This window comes from Cyprinus carpio, chromosome B5 (assembly GCF_018340385.1).
Source record: "Cyprinus carpio isolate SPL01 chromosome B5, ASM1834038v1, whole genome shotgun sequence".
Taxonomy (NCBI): domain Eukaryota; kingdom Metazoa; phylum Chordata; class Actinopteri; order Cypriniformes; family Cyprinidae; genus Cyprinus; species Cyprinus carpio.
In genome coordinates this window covers 8,989,494-9,008,962 of record NC_056601.1, presented here as the reverse complement: position 1 = coordinate 9,008,962, position 19,469 = coordinate 8,989,494, and the positions used below count along the sequence as shown (strand labels likewise).

Sequence of the window (19,469 nt, the reverse complement as noted above, 5' to 3'; positions counted from 1 at the left end):
GAGATTATTGGCATTGGCCCGTAATAACCACACCTGTCTGACAAATTAACCGAACTTGTCTAATTTCCTTAGTGGATAACAGAATTATTATTTTAAAGTAACATTATAGATAATATTGCTCAAATTCTGAAATTAAGTGCTGAGCAAAATAAGTACTCAAAATGTAATAAAATAAAACATGCTATATTCATTATCCAAATTATACAAATTATTTCCAATAAAACCGTCTTTGTATAAAATGGTAGTAGTAGTAAGTAAATTATATTCTTTTGAAGAATCCTGAGAGAAAAATCCTACTTTCTACAAAAATGTTTTCAACACTGATAAATAAAATATGACTGTATGTTTCTTGTGCAGCAAATCAGCATATAATATCAGGATGATTTTTGAAGTTTCAAGTGACAAAAGTTAAGAATGGTAGTATACACTGTATGTGGTTAATATGTATTAAATTGACCTTAATGTACAGATATTGGCAGCATCCACTGAAAAAATAAATATCATTGACCACTACATTATAAAGCCATTTTTGTTTTATATTTAATCTTCTGGTGCTGATTGATGCTTTTAAATGAACAAAGAGAAAGCTGAAGGAAGAATGAGGATCTAGTTTCTCTCTGCTCACTGTGTATTATTGAGACCGGCTTTGACAAATCGAGCAGAACCTCATTCTTGAGATTCCACTGGAAGAGTTACACCCCGGAACAGACACACAGGTTCTTTTTCATTGCCAAGAACCCATTCATGTGCATTCACGGCTATGACTGTGTGTGTTCAGTATCTTAGCAACAGGGTATCAAACGAAACCATTGAAAATGTGCCGCTTAAGGTGTCACACAAACACACTTCCACAACGATGCACACCTTTAATGAGCATGTAAGTTAAGATGAAAAGTGGTGAATGGTTTTTATGGTTAAACTAAAACTAGAGCATTAATAAACAGAGGACATGTAGGCTGTATATAGGCTGTATAGCTTTTCTGGCTTTCTCACACACTCAGAGACACATTAATGTCAATATTATATTCATGTCATATATTATGTCTTATCTGAAACTCCAGATGCAGTCCATTCATACACATAGGGAATAATGTTAATATGAGGTGCTTATCTCTCTCCCACAATGCACAGCAGAAACAGCACCTCATCTGCGCTCTCTGGGTTTATTACGATCACAAATTGTGATTTTTTTTTTTCTCTCCTGTTTGTCTTATTTTCTTTTTTTATGGACATAAAGTGGTCCATAAGATCAATATCAGGGTGTCTCAGAGTTCAGGAGTGACTGTGCACACCACAAGGTTGATAGTTCAGTTCATGGCATGTGCCGTCAGCTTGCTTACGCAGCACAAGCAGGCAGAGGGACAGGGGTCTCATCCCATACTGGCCGCCGTGTTATTGGGCTACAACTGCTCAATGAGATTAGCAGCTGAGTCTCAGCGATGCACCTGCTCTCAGCGGGGACAGACTGAGGCTCCTAAACCACCTCCTGTAAACACTTTGTGAGACAGATTGCTGTGAACCAAACAGATGTAGGTAAACAGTGGGGGTGTCATGCATTTACTGTAAACAACTGCACTTTGCACCGTTTGCCCTTCTTTTGACATCAGGTACTAATTTACAGACATCCGTTAGTCAATTATTAGTGGTGCTTGCTGTTATACATCCAAAATTTGGCACATGACTCATCCCTAATTTCATCTGCTTCTAACTTAAATTATACCCTAAAATTGTGCATTTTGTTGAGGAGAGATGTGCTATAACTCAGACTTATGATTTTTTTTAAGCAATTGGACTTACAGTTTTCTTTTGGCAGATGATAAAAATCACAAAAAAAAAAAAATCCCTTCAACTTGCGATGTGTGTTTACATGCACAACAATACACTGATAACTGTCAAAATTACGCTTATTTTGAAAACGAAAATAAGTGAATAAGTGCACTGTAAAGCAAAGTGAGATCCTTCTTGCCATATCAGTAATCCTTATAATCTCTAACAGAAAAACTCCACCTCTGTTTTCATGTTTTTAAGATAAGATAAGAAAATGATTTGTATTAGTACCACAGGTACATTTCTGTTACAGTAGCAACACTTTGTCATTCCTGTAGCTCAAACAGCAGAGCACAAAGCTAGCAACAGCACAGGTTTGATTTCCAAAGAATGCATGAACCTGATAAAATGTGAATGTGCAATATGAGTCACTTTGGGCAAAAACATCAGCCAAATGCATTAATGTAGCCTTAATGTCAGTACAAAACATGTATGCGCTGCTTTTCAAATTTTCGGAGCAGATTAAATTTTTGAAGCCTATGTAATATTCTCACACTGCTAGAATATAATAGTCTTATTTAATATAGTAATTCAATAAACTATGCACTATAACAAAAAGAATAAACATTAAAATACCATTCAGTGACTGAATACTAGGTTCAAAATATAAAAAATGTCACAGAGACAGTTTAGTGTAAGTAATGCAGATATATTAAATACTAACTGTTTATAAATCATGCTCTCGTAGAGTTGTGACAGTGGGCAGGAGGGAGTTTCTGTGGCTCTCAGTGGTGCAGTGGTGCTCTCTCGTTTTCCCATGAATTCAAGAATCTGTTGGCATGTTGTGGGAAAATATGGAAGAAAGTGGAAGACGGATAAAAAGTGAGCTCCATCTGGAAGTGAGTTTCACACAGAAGTAGGTTAAATGAAGTCCTGGGGGAACAGAAGGGTGGAGGGACAGGGGGGATGAGGACTGGCTTTACTTCTCAAAACATGACTGGCCTTTTTCCTTCTGTCACAAGAAATCGTTTTAGATTAGCTTAGTTTTTTAGGTTTTTGTGACAGAGCTTATTTCTTATGTTGTATTGTTGCAGTATTTTACAAATCTGTACAAGTGTATATGTGAGAGTTACACTCTCGCAGCTCTTTCACAGCTGTGTCTTATGCATACTGGTTTTGCATAGTTACAGGTTTCCAGGGGTCAAAGTTCAGCTGCTGGGTTTCACAAACAACATAGTTGGGAATGTCTATTTAATTTACCACCCTCCCCGTCATGCGTTCCTCCTTTCCTCACACCGCTGTATGCAAACGCAGATGACAGTGTGTCTTGACAGCTTTAATAAACACATCTCCTCCACCTCAAATCTTCAGTCAGCCTGTTTAAAACCCTCTAAAAAGGGTGTAGACTAAGCCGTATTATCAGCACAAGCAACAGACATTATCTCTGGCGTATGTCCACACCTGTTACAAAGTAACCATAGCCTTGATACTGTATAGCCTGCTATTATGAAAATATAGCCACACCAAACCAACTGTTTTGTTTTTTGTAAGCTTAGGGCAAAACTCATACAATACGTACAGTACCAAACAGGATGAAACATGATATTGTTACTATTCTAATGATTCTAGAACATTCTTTACTCATTCACGTGTCAGATTCTTTATATCAGTGAATTAATGGCTGTTTTGTTGCGGTACAGTGTGGGGCTAATTCTGTTTGATAGATTTGGGTTATATTAAATGAGCACATGTTTTGGTACACTTGCACCATCAAAGCCCAGCTCTAGCGTCTGGATACTTCATTACATACACCGAGCCTAAATCAAAGCCCTTGTTCTGAGACAACCTACCACAGAACGAAAGAAAACTCCTCGGGTGAATAATGACTGGCATTAAGCTGGCTGTAATGTTCCAGCAGTACTTTATTATTGCTGTTTCTGTTGGCTTGAAGTGCCCATTTAAACATTCAAGGGAAGAAATTACTTGGTGACTTTGCACCCTGCTGCCCTTACATTTTGTTCTTCATGCACATAATTTTAGACTGTTTAGACTTGTCTTTTTTTCGCTCCTCAACAATGTTTTTGTGGTTGTGCCTCTGCATGTTAAGAAGCTAATCATTGTGCTTTATTTTCTGCGCTCTCCCCAAACTGTTCCTTTCCACTTAAGATGCATTTGCTGTCATACACACCGTCTGCACTCTGATTGCAATCTCGGAGCAGTAAGTCCCAGAATTTGGACCCTCATTCATAGACAAGCTTGGAGATCTTGCTAGGTCAAAGGCCAGATTCTTTTTAAGACATAAAATTGGCTGCTTCTCTTCAGAGGCGAATTAGTCTTTACCATTGGGTTATTATCCTAGCCCTCTCCTCAGTTCCTTTGTCAGATAAAAGATACATGCTAGCGTGTATTTGTGTGTACATGTGTAGACCTGTACAGTACATGTGTGTTATTAAGTCACATATATAGTGCAGCATACATATATACAATCTCCCATCGTGACAAATAGTGAAATGAAAACCAGAAGGACTGGACTTGATGATTTTGTCCATTGGAAATTGATTTTGATGTTGTTTGCGAGGGAGAGGGATCACCTCATCAACACCTTGATTGCGTATTATTATATATTTAATGTAACATCTTTAATTTCATGCATACATTTTAAGCATCCTTGCACACAATTAAGAGACATTATTATGCTGTTTAGCATTCCTCGTAACGCACACATTTATAAATGACTGTAATCACTAACCTGTTTAGCCCATTGGCTTCATGGAGAACATTATTTTTAGAGTATTGGTAAGTTTAGTCTTGCCTGTTTTATGAGGAATGCCTGACATAGAAAGGACGAGCAGCTGAATGAGAAAAAACACAACTGGCAGTTATCACTTAAACCCATTTAGATCTATATTTAATGCTATACTGTACATTATATGAATTCACAAATGATCTCTTTGAGGTCATTTTATACCATTTGACATAAGTTACACTCTAAACAGGCTTATGCTTGAATTTCATCTCTGGGTCAATTACAGCAACAATGCCTTCTGACCTACAGAAAGCTCCACAATTTCCCAGAACTATTAAGGGAATCTGGGAATAATCAACCAGTGGCTGAAAGTACAAAATTGTTTGTATCTGTCAATCCCGCAGCAGCGATTTTCTCTACACCCCTTCATTTTCTTTCTTGTTTTCTTTTTGGGTCTCTCCCTATATACTGTAAGTCAGATGAGAGAGCCTGAGTCAGTCTGTACAGCTCTTCCAACCACAAAAACAAGAGGGAGAGAGAAAGAAAGAAGTGAAGGGAAAATAGGCCTGTTAAGACTGATATCGGTAAAATGTGACTAACATCAGGAGACACTGTACATGCTGGTCTCGTTATAAAGATTTGGAGTTGTTGATTTCAAAGAGTTTCAAAGATATATCTGTATTTTTTTTCTCAAGCATTCTGTTTCCATCAGTTTTGATAACTTCATTGTTTTCAGTCGATCTTATATTTGTTTGTTTTCACGCAACCAGGGCTCCCATAGCAGCAGCATTTCATATCGTTTGGCTCTCCATGCAGTAGTTATTGGCAGTATGTCACTCTCATAAAGACTGAGCTTGATTTTCTCATCTGCATCGGTCTGTGTGTGTTTCTGGCTCTTCTCTTAGGGTCCCATGTGTTCTGATCCATTCCAGTGGAATTAGAGGTGACTGTAAAGTTGCAATGAGCCTGGAGCTTCTGAAAGCAGTTCTCCATTTTGACCTTCAGATTTCAGCTCACAGTTGAGAGAACAATGTGCTCAGTACTGATTGAGAGTGTTTAATGCTCTTTAAAAGCAGTTTGTGTATCTGTTACCCAACCTCCTCCTCACCAACCATTCCAATAATTCTGACCTTCTGAACGCTTTCAATCAGTAATCAATTAAAGTGAGGTTTTGTTGGCAAATGCAGTCCACAGGGTCCACTTACAGAGACTCTGACCTCAAAGCCCATTAATTAGTGCCTCTGCTCTAGAGATACGAAGATTGAACCACACTGCAAGGTTAGCTACATGTGTGTAAATCATGTAGGACTGGTCTCCAGACCTTTCTTTGTATATTACGTGGCAGCTAACACTGATAATATCAAAAGGCCCCCCGGTTGTTTTTTGCATACCTTATCAGAGAGGAAAAGAGCCAGGTTATAATCCAGTGTTCAGTGTGTCAGGGTTTTGTAGCTATTTCTGCGGATGTGTTTGAATATATTCACATTTGCTCTCCATAAATGTCCATGAACTGCTTCCTTTTCACCTCAGTGTGAATGGATTATTTATCAAACTCAAGATGGATTTGAGTTCCACCTACGCAACCGCAATACATTTTTCCTTTCATGGCAGGTCAATCAATTTACCCATGATACAATCTTTGCATCTTCAGGCAGGTCGATTAATCCTCCTTTTTGGATAGCTGAAGGCTTAGACATTAGTTAGAACTTGTTTAAGATCACTGGGCCTCTAGAAAGAGTGCATTTGTTTTTGGTTGTCCAACCTAAACCTCAAACGGTATTGAATGGTAGCATTGAGAGAGAAGTTTCTGGTAGCTATGTGTCACTGTCTGAACCTGTGAGATGTCAACATCACAGGAATCTCTGAGAGCTGGATTGCATTACAAAACCAACCTTCTCTTCTTGGCCCCCATCCCCTACCACAGGTACACCCTAATCTCAGGGCATGGGAGATCATTGCATAATGCAATAAAAAAGCACATCCCTCTGTATGACTGAATCAGTAGATTCATTTAATCTTGTGTGTGTGAGAGAAAGAGAGAGGAATCGGTTATTCGCTTTTTGTATTTAAAAGTTTAGCATCAGGACACATTAGGATACATTAAATTGATCAAAAGTGACATAAAAGCCATGAATTTGTTAGAAAAGAGTTGTATTTAAAATAAATGCTGTTCTTTTGAACTTTCTATTCCTTAAAAAAATTATCTTTGTGTATCACTGTTTCCTCAAAAATATGAAGCAGCACAACTGTTTTCAACTTTACTACTAATAAGAAATGTTTCTTGAGCACCAAATCAGTTAGAATGTTAGAATGATTTCTGAAGGATCTTGTGACTACTTTCAAGCACATTTAAAACATATCATCAACCCCAAACGTCTGAATGGTAGTGCACAATGGGACTAGTTTTCCCAGAGGAGGTTAGGTTTCATGAGCATGGTTTGTGATTTTAATCCCATCCTAATTGAAAAAGACCTGTTTTTCTCTCACACAAATGTGGTATTATGGAGAAAATTACCTACTATTTTTTTCTTTTTTTCCAGGTAAATCAGGGTTCTTCTGAGAAATCTAACTCTCTTGAGTAGCAATGTCTGTGATTGCTGAATGCTGCTTATTTATTTTGTGAAATACTTTAACTAAAGGTTAAAGCTAAAGCTTCTAAGTAATATAATAGTTTGTGGATCAACTACTGTTGCCATCCCGTCTGATGTAAAAATCTAAATCAATCTGTACTGAAACTGTAGTAGCGGCATCAGATTCTTCAACCCAATTAATGCCTTACAATACATACACACACACACATATATATATATATATATATATATATATAAAATATTTATAGATATCCTGATCACATTACCTTTTGTAGTGTCTGACAAGCATACGCATATCTGTAGTGTTCTTTGTTGTGTTCTTTATTCACATTAATACAACATGTTTCTGATCCAGATGTTTGTGTGGATCTACAGGAGAATGGGCTTTAACACCACTCCTGTCTGTCTAAACAGATGGGCTCAGATTAACTCTTGGTTTGGAATTTAGGCTACAGTTGAAACTGCAGAAAGGGTGCAATCAATAATACACATTATTCATATGAATTTAAAAAGCATTCATCACTGTGTGGGCAAAGATGTAAAGACGTCAAGGAGAATGCAGAACAAACACTTGGTTTAAAATGCTAATTCCACTGCTGTCAACTAATTGGATGAGGCTAAACACTAAATATGCTCCATGCAGAATATTTTTTTTCCCATTTGTCATAGTCTTTGTGTTTAAGACACAAGCAACAACAGCAGTGCCCTTCTGACCCAGCAGAGTGTTTGTGGAGAGAGGCTAGGAGTCATTGTGTTTAGCATAGTCTTTACTCTTTACCATTGGAGAAGATTGATGCTCTCACTGGAACCTCTGGAATGCTGTTATTGTGTTTATGCCAAGACAATGTCATACCTCACCCTTATGCACAATTAGAGGTGTATACTCTATGAGGGCATGCAGAAAAATGTAAAGAATGATGAAAAGCTGTCAAAAGGCCCTTTATGAAAGACATTTGATATATTTATATAGTAACATTCAAATGTTTGGGGGTCAGTAAATTAATACCTTTATTCAGCAAGGACACATTCAGTTGATCAAAAGTTGATCAAGTTTAAACTAAGAAAGGTTTCTGTTTCAAATTAAACTCTGAAAAAAATTGAATTCTGAAAAAAGTATCATGGTTTGCACATGGTTTCCAAATATCAAGCAGTACAGCTGTTTTTAACATTGATTAAATGTTTTTTTTTTTAAACACCAAATCAGCATTTTAGAATGATTTTTGAGAAATCCGATGGCTGCTAATATGGCTGCTAAAAATTCAGTTTTGCCATCAGGAATAAATTACATATTATAATAGAAAACAGTTATTTTAAACTATAATTTTTTATTATAGTATTTTTGATCAAATAAATGCAGCCTTGGTGAGCGTAAGAGACTTCTTTGACACATTTTTACAACATCTTACTGACCCTTTTGACTTTTGAAAGGTATTAAAATATACTTTTTTTTTATCCTTTTTCTAATACATCTCTTTTTAAGGAATAATCTAAACACAGGTTATGCCCTGTCAAGAAGACATTACAGTAAACAATTTTTGTTGAAATGTTTCCCTTTAATCATCCTGGCTGTGTGTTTGGTACTAGATGCTTCACTAAGCTAATGAGCTCTGCAGAGTGATGAAATATAGATATCAGCCACTCCAGTGCTTCAAATTGCTTTCTATTTGTGTTTTTCAACATGATGGAGAGAACCATGAATAATTCATTAGTGCTGATAATCTTGAGTTGGTCACGTTTTAAGGTGCAGCACATGTCCGTATCCCACGTGATTCCACAAAACTCACTGTTTTTGGATGTTGTGCTAAAGTTTCAGTGACAGAGGTCCCCAGCCAAAGCTAATAAAGCAGGTATAGTCGACCTGTGTCCAGAAAACTTTACATGAAAACGGACATGTCTAGAACCTGTAAAATGCTTTTCACCTCATTAAATCTCAAGCCAAGTCCTAACAAGGTGTGACTTGATAAAAAGACAAGTGATAAAAGTTCCATCTTTTCCGTGTAATTTCAAGTTTTTGTCCTTACCAGTTTGGACAAGTCAGTGTATCATAAGTAGCCCCCCCACTGCAAAATCTCATTGGTCCATATTCCAGCTCCTCCTGTACATTAAACAATAGCTTCTAGGTTTTGCTAGTGTTAAATTATACTGCATATTTATGTTCAGTGCAAACACTTCGCTTGTCACTTCTTAGAAACGGTCTCAGTCTTATTTCCCAGAGCTCTGTGCTTCCATATATGGATAGTGTGTGAGCATAGCTTCTCCATACATCCCTCTATTGTGTTCAGAGTATAAACTCTAGTAGTAAGCTCACACGGCAAGTGATCGCCACACATCCACATCACATCAATTGTTCTTTTCAGCAGCCTGCATATGTGTGACTATGTTCTGTATGACTCATATTTTCATTCCTCTTTCCAACTTGATTCCCTCCATCATTCCTGTTCTCCCCGATCCAGATGAGGAATGCATCTACTGCCTCTCTGATCTGTTACAGATTTTACACAGATGTGCATGATGAGTGTGAACGTCCTTTCGCATTTATTAAAGGGGAAAGCAGGATTCTTCCTGCTATTTTATATAAAAGTGTTTAGTAAAGTTTTAGAACGCCCTGCTATATCACTTAGATGATTCATTGCAAGTTTAAGCCTCATTCCAAAATCTTAATGAGCATTAGCCTATAGAATTTATTTGCTACGGAGCCCCATGTTGGGACATGTTGATGGAAAAAATATGAGATAGGAGGAAAGGTTATATTTATAGTGCTTATGTGTTCACTCTGAAAACTTTAGCATTCTTTCAGAAATAAGAAAATTTATGTTTGCTCGCAAAAGGTTTTTGTTTTACCCTAGATACTTAGCTATTGTTCTCAAAACATTTGCATTTGCTCACAGATATTTTTCCTTTCTACAAGATACTTTGCTTACACTTGCGAAGTTTTCTGTTCCTCTGAGATGCATCACATTTTTTTCCAAAAGTTGTACGTTCCTCCGAGATACTTTACATTTGCTGCCAATAGTTTTATGTTCTTTCCAAATACGTTGCATTTGATCGGAAAAGTTTTGCGTTCCTAGCAAGATATCTAGCATGTGCTCGCAAAAGTTTTCTGTTCTTTTAGAGATACTTCTCATTTAATATCAAAGAACACAAAAGCAAACTTTTCTCCATCACATTGTCCCTTTAGTGTCTGCTCATGTTAGCATATCAACATTTAGTTATTATTCAGAAATGTATTTCTTATTATTGCAAAGAGATAATCCAAGTCATTCAGGAGCTGTAGCAAAAACATCCTGTTAATTTCTAGTGGTCAGAGAGAGGGTGGGAAAGCAAAATCATAACAAGATTTTGCTGCTGAAAACTTTTACTTGTATTATAATTGGTCTTTAGGGAAACATAAAATGCTGAAACTTTAGATGGCTCTTTTAACACCTCTGTTATAAAAGCACAAAATGCTAGTGTTTACTGAATAAGGATTTGCAAAACTATATGTTTTCAAAAATAACAATAACCAATCCTCCTTTGGGAGTGCTATGCAGTTGTTGGGTTTTAGGTTCACCTAACCCAAATCAGATGTGTTTCTACCTTCTTTCTTTACATATAATGTGTTCAGAAACAGCTACACGGGGTCCACACAGGTTTAAAAGTTTGCATGTTAAAAATGCAAACCTTGTGGTACAAGAGGCTGTAATAGCTGTGAGCTATTATTTACATTTTGTTTATATTTGCATGTTCTTGACATGCAGGTGTCTTTGACTTCCTCTGTCATGTCTTGTCATGTCATCAGTCAGAGCTTGTTTGCACTTGTCTGCATGCTTTGAAGTATTTACAAGTCAAAAAGAGGCTGCAAAAAGCAGAAAGAGATGGTATTTTTGTTCAGTTTCTGTTTGCTTTCAGTTGAATGTCTCTTATTGGCACTCACACGAGTAAGTTGACGTGTAATCATCCATCCCTCATGAGCAGCAGATGAGTGCTTTGACAGAGGAACCAGAAGTCCAGGTTATGTAAGATTGACTCTTCCTGCAGTGACATGGCACACCTGTGGGATGGGCCTTACGTAACAATGGAGACTAATTAATTGCACAGCCCTAATGGTAACAATATATATCACAATATAGTTATTTTTGCTTTAATTAAGGTCTTTATGTTAACTAAATTTTTGCTGCCATAGAAATTTCATAATTCTTGTCACCAGTGTCAATATCACTAAAAACTAATATTAGAAAAAAAAAAACTCAACTGCATGAGCACATAGTCTTCAGGAAAGCGCGTGAGTGTTGAATGGTTTAAACACTGGCAAGAATTAAAAAGAAAAAAATGCAATTTATAAACTTAAGTGATGATGCGACACTGCCTTGATAGTGTAAGTGACAATTCCTGTGTCGACTGATGCGATGTGATTTGAAGCCATTTGCATTTTGAGAGAGAAAGAGAGTACGCGGTGATTCATTCACGCTGTTTGTGAAATTATTACTCACAGAAACTTTTTCAAATAACTTTTACAGTTATTTAATAAAGAAATATGAATTGTACCCCACCTAAAGAATTATAATTATTTCACCCGCGCCGGACAGAGGCTGAGACGGTGCCGCTGCATGTCATGCCAAACCTCTCACGGCAGACACGTTATCAGCTTGAGATTGGTTTTATGAGATTGGCCTTTTTAGAGACCGCCAATCAGTCATCCCAAAACGATTTTCGGCCGAATGTGATCGGTAACCAATCAATCAGAGCACCCCTAGTACTTGCTAATTGTTCATTTAAATTGGTAGCATGCATTAAAATCTTTATTAAAGACAAGGTAGACAGAGTTACAAGTGTACACTAGTATAACAGTTGTACACTAACAAGAAAGTGAAAGCGGCACCACCTCAAGAAACCACAAAGAATCCACATACACACCACTAATGATTTACATCTTCATAACAAGTGGAACTTAATCATTGTTTTGATATTGAGATGTGAGTCCAGAGAGGATCGATCCTTGTTTATTAAACTCTAATGAGGTCTATGAGGCTTTACGCTTTAATGAGCTTGCTATCATTGGATTACAGGTTTGACTAAGGAGTGTCACATTTTATGATATTATGGCAGTCATCAATCATGATATGAAGTTGTTAATCATTATACCACAGTGTCACATGTCACAGATATTGAAATCATTACCCTTTTACATTGACTTGTATTTGGACAGTCCCACTGGAGCATCCCAGGGTACAGTGCCTTCCTCATGGGCACAACAGTAAAAGCTGATGAGTCATCTCTCATGTGATTCAAACCTAACTGTTGTGATGTTTAGCCTCTATGTCACAACAAATTATGGTTTAACGCAGCAAATGTGAGCGTTCATTCAGTTACCCTTATTGAGTTGGCTGGCCCATTTTTGTTTTACTTATTATTATAATTTTTTTTTATTTGTCAAAAGTAGTGAATAAAAAGAAATTGCTTCATAATGGAAAGTATCAACTTTCTCAACTAATTGTGAAAGAATGGGAGTTTATCAGCTTTGTTCACATCACAGATTGAAGTTGTTACAGCATAGTTATTTTCATTGCGGCACAAGTGACTTTATTGCTTGCCAGGTTGCTCACACCACAGATTATCTTTCCCATCTTATGTGTGGTTAGTGACAAAAGCTTTGTACTGGCTCTTTTGAGAAGGGCTGTTGGAGCTGTGTGTGTGTGTGTGTTTTAATGAAGCCAGGGTTAACCTAAGCTCCAATCTGGATTTGTTTTGTGAATCAGGGGCTTTCTGAGTCACCCTGAGTACATATCATCTGAGAGTATGTAGGACGCCACTTTACAGTGCATATCTGTTCCTTTGGGTTCATGTGTGTGTGTGTGTGTGTGTGTTTACTGACATTGAGTCATTCAGTGACTGATTGTTATGTCTTTTGCCGTTTAATATACCCCATGCAGAGAAGCATTGTTTTTCTTCCATCTTCAGTTTGATGTTTGTTGGTTGTGCACCATTCAGAACTAAACTTAGAATGCCTTTTTATTTCTAATTTGTTTGCTGAATTTAAATTGAAACTGTATCAATTATATATACAGTACATATGAAGAGGTCAGATGCAAAAGCCTTTTTTCTTTAAAATAAAGTTTCTTCTAAAATATGTTTATGTTCAGTTATTTAACATTAATAGCAATGAAAAGAACCTATTCATTGCCATTAAAGTGAAATTACTGAACCTACTGTACACATAGGAGCCTGATAAAAAGTTACATTCTCATTTTAAATTTTAAATGGCACTTAGAGGCTTTTTCATCTGAACTCTTCATATATGTATACTTAAGTTTGTACTTTTGGAATGCACTTTTCAAAGCACACAGTAGTTTTAAAATTCATGTTTAAGGTATGACTGTGTCATTTATGTTGTAGAACAAAATGTCTTTTCAGGTAATAATAACCACAGATTTGTTAAATATAAATGTAAAACAGCTTTTCTAAAAACCCATTAGGACTCCCGAGGAAGCCCATGACCTTCTGCATTTCCCTACAACTTAATGTGATGATTGAATAACCCTATAAGTTTGTCCAGTCATGTTTTGCCAAAGTGGTTTTGTGGCCTGCCAGTTGGACTTGTGACAATAGACACAGAACTTGAAGGAACAGGATATAAAATGTCAGGAAGGTTGTAACATTTAGCTAATCTGTGGACCATTTGTGATTCACCATACTTCATTATTTTTACAAAGGTCATGTTTGATTATTCATGCTTTTTCTATGAGGTCTGTTCTTTCAAAACTTAAGGATAAAAATGCAATATTCTGCTTTCCTTTGATCTTCAGACCACCAGGAAAGTCTTGATTTGATCTTTGAGTCATCCTCCAGCTGTGAGCTGACAGGTGCTTGAGTGTTTCAGAGGAACTTGTGAATGTCTGATGTCACTTAGAGAACAGGAAGGAAACACTATCTCAGTCAAATGAACAAAGCAATGGGATGTTCCTCAGACTCTGAAAGAACTGTAAGCCAGGGGCTGTAGCTGCATACGTGTGTGTGTCATGTGGAGTGAGTTTGGAAGTCTTCCTCAACCTCAATATGAGCCTGAGTAGTTTTGGCTCACAGTTTGCTTTGAAATGGGACAGATTTTCAGTTCGCTAACTAACTGTTTAGTCTGGGATGCTAAGTTATCTTTGTTATCAGACATATCTAGCCAAATCTAGTCAAACGTGACCTGAAGCCCATCAGCAGTTGGTGCGTGTGTGGTGTTGGTGGAGGGCCAGTCTGTTCAGGGTCACACTGGGGTAATAGATGTGCCGTTATTCGTGCTCATTTTCCCTGGCACGCCGGCGGATATCAGGGACAGATGCCTTGGCAACAAGCCCAGGGTAAATAAAGGACAGGAGGAGGCCATCAAATCTACCTCCAGGCACCATACAATATGAAGGATAACAGTGTGGAAACAGTCAGAGAGCTTTATCTAGTGAGACAGACACAACAGTGCTTGGTTTTGTGATTGCAGTGACCATATGGGGCCGGATAATGTTCCTAAAGAACTCTCACCTAATACTAATACACGTAATAATCAGTTGATGCTCCAGTCAGAATTGACTTAGAACACAAAAATAATAACTATGTATACTTTTATTTTGATTGTCTTTTTTTTTTTAATTTAGGTGCATGTTATATGGATTTGAATGCAATAAAAGGGTTCATGTTAAAACTTGGTCAATGTAAATGTAAGCATTTGTGCATGTATTTTCTGTGAATTATATAATGGTCTTTATTTTTATTTAAGGTATGACAACATATTATTATGCTACATTTTTCAAAAAATAATAGACAATTTGATATGTACATTTAATGGGATTATTAAATGATACATTGTTAATACTAATAAATAAATAAAAACCAGTAAGAACACACCACTGGCATCAAACGTCAACATTTCATTACAAAATTAACACAATATTTGTTACTGTATAAATTGAAATGAATATTTTGAGTTAAGAAAAAAATCACCAACTAACAAATAGACGACTTTTACCATCCATTCAGAGTTTATAAAAGTGGTGGGGATGTAACAGAGCGATGCAGAGCATGGAAGATGATGACAAGGAACATAAAAGAAAGCGAAGGGAAAACATATTGACCCTCTTTCATCAAAGAGGCCTGCAGAGATGAAAGGATGAGAATGGTTCCTTTGGCATCTAATACTGTACTGTACGTCTTCTGCTGCCACAGTCTAGCTTCGTTTGTGCCTGAAAGCTCAGCTGTGTTCTAATCTGATTCTTTAATGTTCTCATTTCCTGTGCAAAGTCCTGTTGTTTCACAAAGATGGACTGTTGTGGTGAAGAGCGATAAGTCCCAGTAAATAGATTGCAGAAGTTTTCAGCATCTCTGGCCAGTCTTTTGCAATGAAAGTCTGACCATGTTGTGCATTCGTTAATCATCATGGAGTCCATTGTGTTGTTTGTTTTATCTGTGGTCTCCTCAGCAATGTTTCTCTGGCCGTCTCATAAAGATTTGTAATAATGTTGATAACTCATTCTCTCTCTGTTTATCTACACAGACAGGAGGTTCAGGAGAACTGTGTTCGCTGGCGAAAGAAGTTCTCCTTTGTGTGTAAGATGAGTGCCAGTCCTGCCACGGGGGTCCTGGACCCCTGCATTTGCCGAGTGTCTGTGCGTAAGGTTAGTCTTATAGTCTTAACATTTTAAGACACACAATAAAAACATTATGTTACCTTTTTACAGATCACATGGGTTGTATTATGTTCATGGACACTTACTTCTGTCTTTGTTTAGAATATTATCTTCAAATACTGGGTCTACGACAAGGGTAAAACAATAAAATGTAGACATAAAATGCATTTGAAACAAAAGTTAAAGATTAACTGCTGGAGATAGTTTCCAAACAATTTTAATATGATCTAGCTCAAATTGAAATCTGTTAAATCTGCCTGTGGTTGAATAAAACACCCTTATCCCACTTAACAGAGATTATGAAGGTATTCGGTGAGTTTGGATATCTACTGTCTCATGGTTTCCTTTGCTCTCATTACCCTTCAATCCTTTTGCCTCATAGCGCCACCACACCAATAGCAAACATTGCATAACAAATAATCTCTCTCTGTCTCTTTTGTCCTTGCAGGAACTTAAAGGTGGAAAGGCTTTTTCAAAGGTAGGAGCTTTCCCCTCATCCCTTTCTTTTCACTCTCTCTTTTTTCTTTATCTCCAACTGATTGTTTCTTCCTCATATACTGTCTATATTGCATAGTTACATGCTTGTATACCAGTTTACATTCTGTACTACGTGACACACAGATAATCACATGTGCAGGAAATACTGCATAAATATAAAGGGTGGAATGCAGTGAAAGGTTAGTGTTAGGGATTCAGTATTCTGGTCTGGGCCTGCCATAGACATGTGTTTCCACACCTTGAGAATCTCTAAACCACACAGTTATCATTGCTTGTACCTCCCTATGTTAATTGTACAATACATTCAAGCAATCGATCACTGATAATATACAGAAAGCTGGACACATATGTTTAGTAAGTACAGCAAAGCCTGACACAGGCCATACCTCTTATATCAACAAAGAAAGGATGTGAGATATTTCCTAAACAGTTAAACATTTAAAGGCCCTTAGTGTGAATACACACACATGTAATGGTTTTTATTCTGTACAAACTGTGTTTTCTATAACCCTACACCTAAACCTACCCCTTACAGGAATCTTTCTGCATTTATAATGTAATGAGTTCCAGGAGGATGTTTTGTTTGGGAGTGTACTTCCGTGTCCTTTTCTCTTCATTTACTGATCCCTTACGTCCTGAGCGGGAGCACTTGTGTCATAACCGTATGCTGGCGCAGCAGAAGCAGGGAATGAGGGAGGTCAAATCAATGGACTGTAACTGGGAATAAGCGAGAAACACAGGAAGGAGGAGGTGGATATGCCATTTAAGATGAATTAAAGGGAACCTATGCCATGGCGGATATTTGAACCACATGGCAGTTGTCAGTCTCAGAATAAGCACAGAAAACCAAGGTTGTCTGGAATAAACCACATAAACCTTTTAAGAGCAGGAGTCATTTCTATAAAGGAGAAGTGTGCCAGTCACAGAGGAAACAGTTTGTGCTAAGTAAAGACAGCAGTGGAACAGCAAATATAGATAAGGAAGGCAACAGACACATGCACAGATCTTTGAGAAGAAGTGAAAATACCCTGATGTCTCAGCCTCTGCTGCTTGTTATTGTCTCCTTTTCAAGCAGGTTAGAGACCAGAGGTCCATAACATGAAATACTACACTAAATAATGTAAACTTGTCAAGTTGTTGATCATTTAGCTTATTAGAAACTAACATAATAGCAAGAAGAATAGTCGGACCCTGACCTTTCATATTTGGCTTAAGAAATTATAAAAATATACAAGCAATTGTATTCCTCCAGAGGTTTATGTGAATTATTACTAACATTAATCCATGGAAACTAGAGAATAAATGTATTTTTAAAGGTTAATATATGATGTTATGCTGTTCTTATGGGTACAAAAATATGTATTAAAATTGATACAATATTCTGGTCACAGGCAGTAAAAAATATTTATGATGGGTTCTTCTTTCGCTCTCTGAGGTATGATAATAAAACATATTCTGTGTGCATTTGTCTCTTTATCCCTTGTAATATCACACATCAATGATTTCTAAAGGCCAGCTGGTCACGTGCATCAGTGCTGACTGTATAGGGCGTTCATCCAATAAAGGAAATGGAAAGAATTATATCAGCTACTGTTATATCATTAACCAAGGTTAATATAATTTTTCAGGCTAGAGCACACTGCTGAGAAAGAAGAGTGAGAGAGGGAGATTGCAGATAACTGTATGAAGACAGCAACAAGACTGTTTGTTAGTAGTGTTGAAGAACCCTTTATCGAGTGAGAAACGGAGAGGGATTTCATGCATGACCGACTCTGCCAGCTTCACATGCCTGTAGTTACATAAGAGAGCCCTTAAGTGTTAACCCTTTGCTTTCCTTTTTCCTGACTTATTCCTTGTTTCATGCTTATAAAGCTAATGGTATAACTGTAAAAACAGGAGAACTCACTCAAACACCTGTTTGGAAGAGTTTAGAGCTAGATTTATTTGAATGGCTGAAGTGAAGTTAAAATCCTCTCTCATTTCCAGCTGGGCTTTGCTGACCTCAACTTGGCGGAGTTTGCTGGTTCAGGCTCCACTGTTCGCTGCTGTATACTAGAGGGCTACGACACCAAGAACACTCGGCAGGACAACTCCATACTTAAAGTGAGTGTGTCTCTGTGTAAATACTTGTGGGTGTAAGCGGTCTGTCTCTTATCTCATTTCAGGACTGACACTACACGTTCATTTTGAATTGGCTACAGTCCGACTGAAAGCTCAAACACTGCCTTTTTCATCTTTAAAAGGCCAGGAACCTCTTTCTCTGCATTAATCTTAGCACCAGTCTATTTGCCATCAATACAAACATCATCATCTAAACTTTCTGCACTGTATGGGCAATATGTGACTGTTCAAACCATCTCATCAACCCACAGTCGTTCCCTGTTATGACAGACTGACTCACTCACTGTCTTGTAGACATGTCAAGAAGGAAAATGTGAAGGGAAAAGGAACAGACAGCATTTAATCACAGATATCATTTTAAATCTAGATTTCATGTGTAGGTTCCCACAAGCAGACAGTTTTACTATCAAAATGCATTATGTTATGATATAGATATGGTTTTATATTTCACATCTTTTATTTTGTAATATTTTCATCTTCCTTTACAGGTTACCATTGGCATGACTCTTCTCTCTGGAGATCCCTGCTTCAAAACGTGAGTGTGTTGTATATTGTAGATTAACTTCTGTATTACTGAATTTTATGCTTCTTAATTTAATTTATTTTTTTTAAATAGTTTTCAACCCCACTAAGTCCCTTCAGCAAACTTCAAATGGGGCCTCAAGATGATTTAAAATAAGAAAAACCAAGATTTTAATTTTTTTTATCATTTCACCCCCTTAACAACAACTTCTTTTTGTTTTCTCGATGAACCAGGGTTTTGAATATACATTTTAATAGTGTATTTTCTATTACTAGACAAAAGAGTTCATTAATTTACATGACCTTTTACCAGGAAAAGGTCATGTAAAGTAATAAACTCTTTTGTCTAGTAATGTCAAGTTCTTAACTATTTTTATCAGGTAGAAAAAATTAAAAAATATTCATAAAAATTCCTATTGTTAACCCTTATCCATTAAATCATGAGTGAATGAAAAATGTCAGGTAAAGTATTTAAAATAAGTGAGATTCAGCTATTAAAATGGTCTCAAATGTAATTAGTTTTCTAAATCTATGGACACTACCAGTTTCTGTAAATTTAAGGAAATATTGTTGTGGACATTGAGG

General features: G+C 36.9%; 1 protein-coding gene and 1 long non-coding RNA gene across 2 annotated transcripts in view; one reads left to right on the top strand and one right to left on the bottom strand.

The window, feature by feature from the left end:
* The window catches only part of fam102ab (family with sequence similarity 102 member Ab), a 33,528-nt gene that overhangs the window by 5,930 nt on the left and 8,129 nt on the right, over window positions 1–19,469 (top strand). The window contains exons 4-7 of the mRNA XM_042724142.1: window positions 15,611–15,731; window positions 16,192–16,221; window positions 18,228–18,344; window positions 18,851–18,897. Coding sequence (XP_042580076.1) covers window positions 15,611–15,731; window positions 16,192–16,221; window positions 18,228–18,344; window positions 18,851–18,897 — 315 coding nt within the window. The remainder of the gene's footprint in view (window positions 1–15,610; window positions 15,732–16,191; window positions 16,222–18,227; window positions 18,345–18,850; window positions 18,898–19,469) is intronic.
* On the bottom strand, window positions 10,816–11,759 carry LOC122137449. Its single transcript, XR_006154846.1, has 3 exons — window positions 11,634–11,759; window positions 11,018–11,147; window positions 10,816–10,939 (listed from the first exon to the last, which is right to left on the bottom strand). It is a non-coding gene; the product is annotated as an uncharacterized LOC122137449 (long non-coding RNA).